This window comes from Nannizzia gypsea, genomic scaffold (assembly GCF_000150975.2).
Source record: "Nannizzia gypsea CBS 118893 supercont1.1 genomic scaffold, whole genome shotgun sequence".
Taxonomy (NCBI): Eukaryota; Fungi; Ascomycota; class Eurotiomycetes; order Onygenales; family Arthrodermataceae; genus Nannizzia; species Nannizzia gypsea.
The window spans coordinates 1,680,485-1,682,412 of NW_003345201.1; the positions used below are offsets into that span (position 1 = coordinate 1,680,485).

The 1,928-nt window shown below is 53.0% G+C and overlaps 1 protein-coding gene across 1 annotated transcript in view; it reads right to left on the bottom strand.

The window, feature by feature from the left end:
• Positions 1-455: 455 nt before the first annotated feature.
• The window catches only part of MGYG_00628 (hypothetical protein), a gene marked incomplete at both ends in the record, with an annotated part of 2,986 nt that continues 1,513 nt past the window's right edge, over positions 456-1,928 (bottom strand). The window contains one exon of the mRNA XM_003176492.1: positions 456-1,909. Coding sequence (XP_003176540.1) covers positions 456-1,909 — 1,454 coding nt within the window. The remainder of the gene's footprint in view (positions 1,910-1,928) is intronic.

Genomic DNA, 1,928 nt, shown 5'->3' on the forward strand with positions numbered 1-1,928 from the left:
ATTCCTTATTGGTCAAATTAAGCTCAAAACAACGTGACCATGCCTTAACTATACGAAAGCACAGATTAGTCATACGAAGAAGGACGGGTGAAGCGGAATGGCTACTTTGTAGCGATGAGAGGTGGATGCAATATGAAGTTGAGATATATTTTTATATCCGGAGCAAGATACAACTAGCTAATTAACTGACAACTTAAGTAACTAACTAATAGAAGTTTGGCTGATTGAATTGACGTCAGAATAAGACAAGACAAGCAGACAAATTGGGATATCGATAGTAAAAAGCATAAAAACATAAAGACATAGACAAGCAGAATGGCCAACCGAGCAATACATTTGTATTAGTGGACGGAAACAAGGAAGATGGTGGAGAGGGGGGAGGGTTTAATTACGGATGTGGGAGAGAAAATGTTTTTGCTAACCCAACCAGTGTAAAGAGTAACTTGGGAAAGGGACTATGTAAACTTCTCCTTGAGCTTATACAAGAAGCCGCTGAGACGGTGCTTCTTCTTTCTGTCATGCTCCTCGGTGTGCGCTGCTGTGCCATTCTGGACTGAAGAGTCGCCTTTGCTGGCACCTGCTGTAGCGGTGGCCGTGGTTTGAGGCTCAACTGCTTTCCGTTCAGGAACACCTGAGGTTGTAGGGACGTTGGTTGTAACAGGGCCGGTGGTGACTTGTGGAGTCTCCTTGGGTGCATCGGGGACCTGGGAGGCGGTGGTTCCTTTGGTGATAGGGCCGTCGTTGTTAGAACCTCCAGCTGGGACATCCGGTGTATGGGATTTGGGTGAGATGTCTCCAGTTCCAGCTCCAGCTCCAGTCCCTGGATGGAGGGTGTCTTGCTTCGAAACCGGATCAGTGGTGGTAGGTGCTGGGGCGGTGGAAGCAGTAGTGGCTGATGTGGTGGGAGCAGGCTGGCCGCTACCTGTGGCTTGTGGCACTTCCTTGAGAAGTTCTCTTTCGAGGTCTTCCTTCTCCTTGACCATCTCGGGAATACAAGCGGCTTCGGGATCGGTGTGAGCCTTGTGCATCGACTCCTTGACGATGTCCGGGACCTCCTTGGCGGGCACCTCGGGGTCGTACTTCTGGCCAGCAGCAGTAGTCATGAAGGAAGAGCCGGCTGGCCTTTCCAGGGGTACAGTACCGGCTAGGGCAGCGGTGGTGGCAACGGGAGCGGCTGAGGAGATGGCAGGGTTGTCATTAGGGCCAACAGACTTAGCCTTGGGCTCAGTGCCGATTGGGAGGGCTGAGTAGGTGTTCTTCTGGTCGTGCTTGTGCTGCTCAGCTGCCATGGCAGCCATGGCGGGGTCGCTAGCATCCTTCTCGTAGCTTTCCTTGTCAGTAGTGACGTTTGAGCCAAGGGTGTTGGGAGTAACCTTGTCTGAGCTTGAGGGGTTTCCAACGGTTCCGGTGGCAGGGAGCGGGCTAACAGAGAATTGTTGCTGGTCTTCAGGGCTCTCGACCTGCTTCTTCTCCTCGCTTCCTCCTGCAGCAGCCGCAGCCATGGCAGCCATGGCTGGATCACTGGCATCCTTCTCATAGCTTTCTTTATCGGTGGTAACATTTGAGCCAATCGTGTTGGAGGTGACGTCGCCCGACTTCGGAAGCTGTTCACCCGGTGCGACCTTGACCGGGTTTCCAACGGTGCCAGTAGCAGGTAGAGGGTTAACGGAGAACTGTTGCTGGTCATCACCACTGTCGACCTGCTTCTTCTTCTCCTCGCTCCCTCCAGCTGCCGCCGCTGCGGCCATGGCAGCCATGGCAGGATCACTGGCATCCTTTTCGTAGCTCTCCTTGTCGGTGGTTACGTTGCTGCCTAGGTCCTTGGAGGTGACATTGTTGGTCGAATCTGACACTTTCTCGCCAGAAGGGTTTCCAACGGTGCCAGTAGCGGGTAGAGGGCTAACGGAGACTGTTGTTGGTCTTCACCA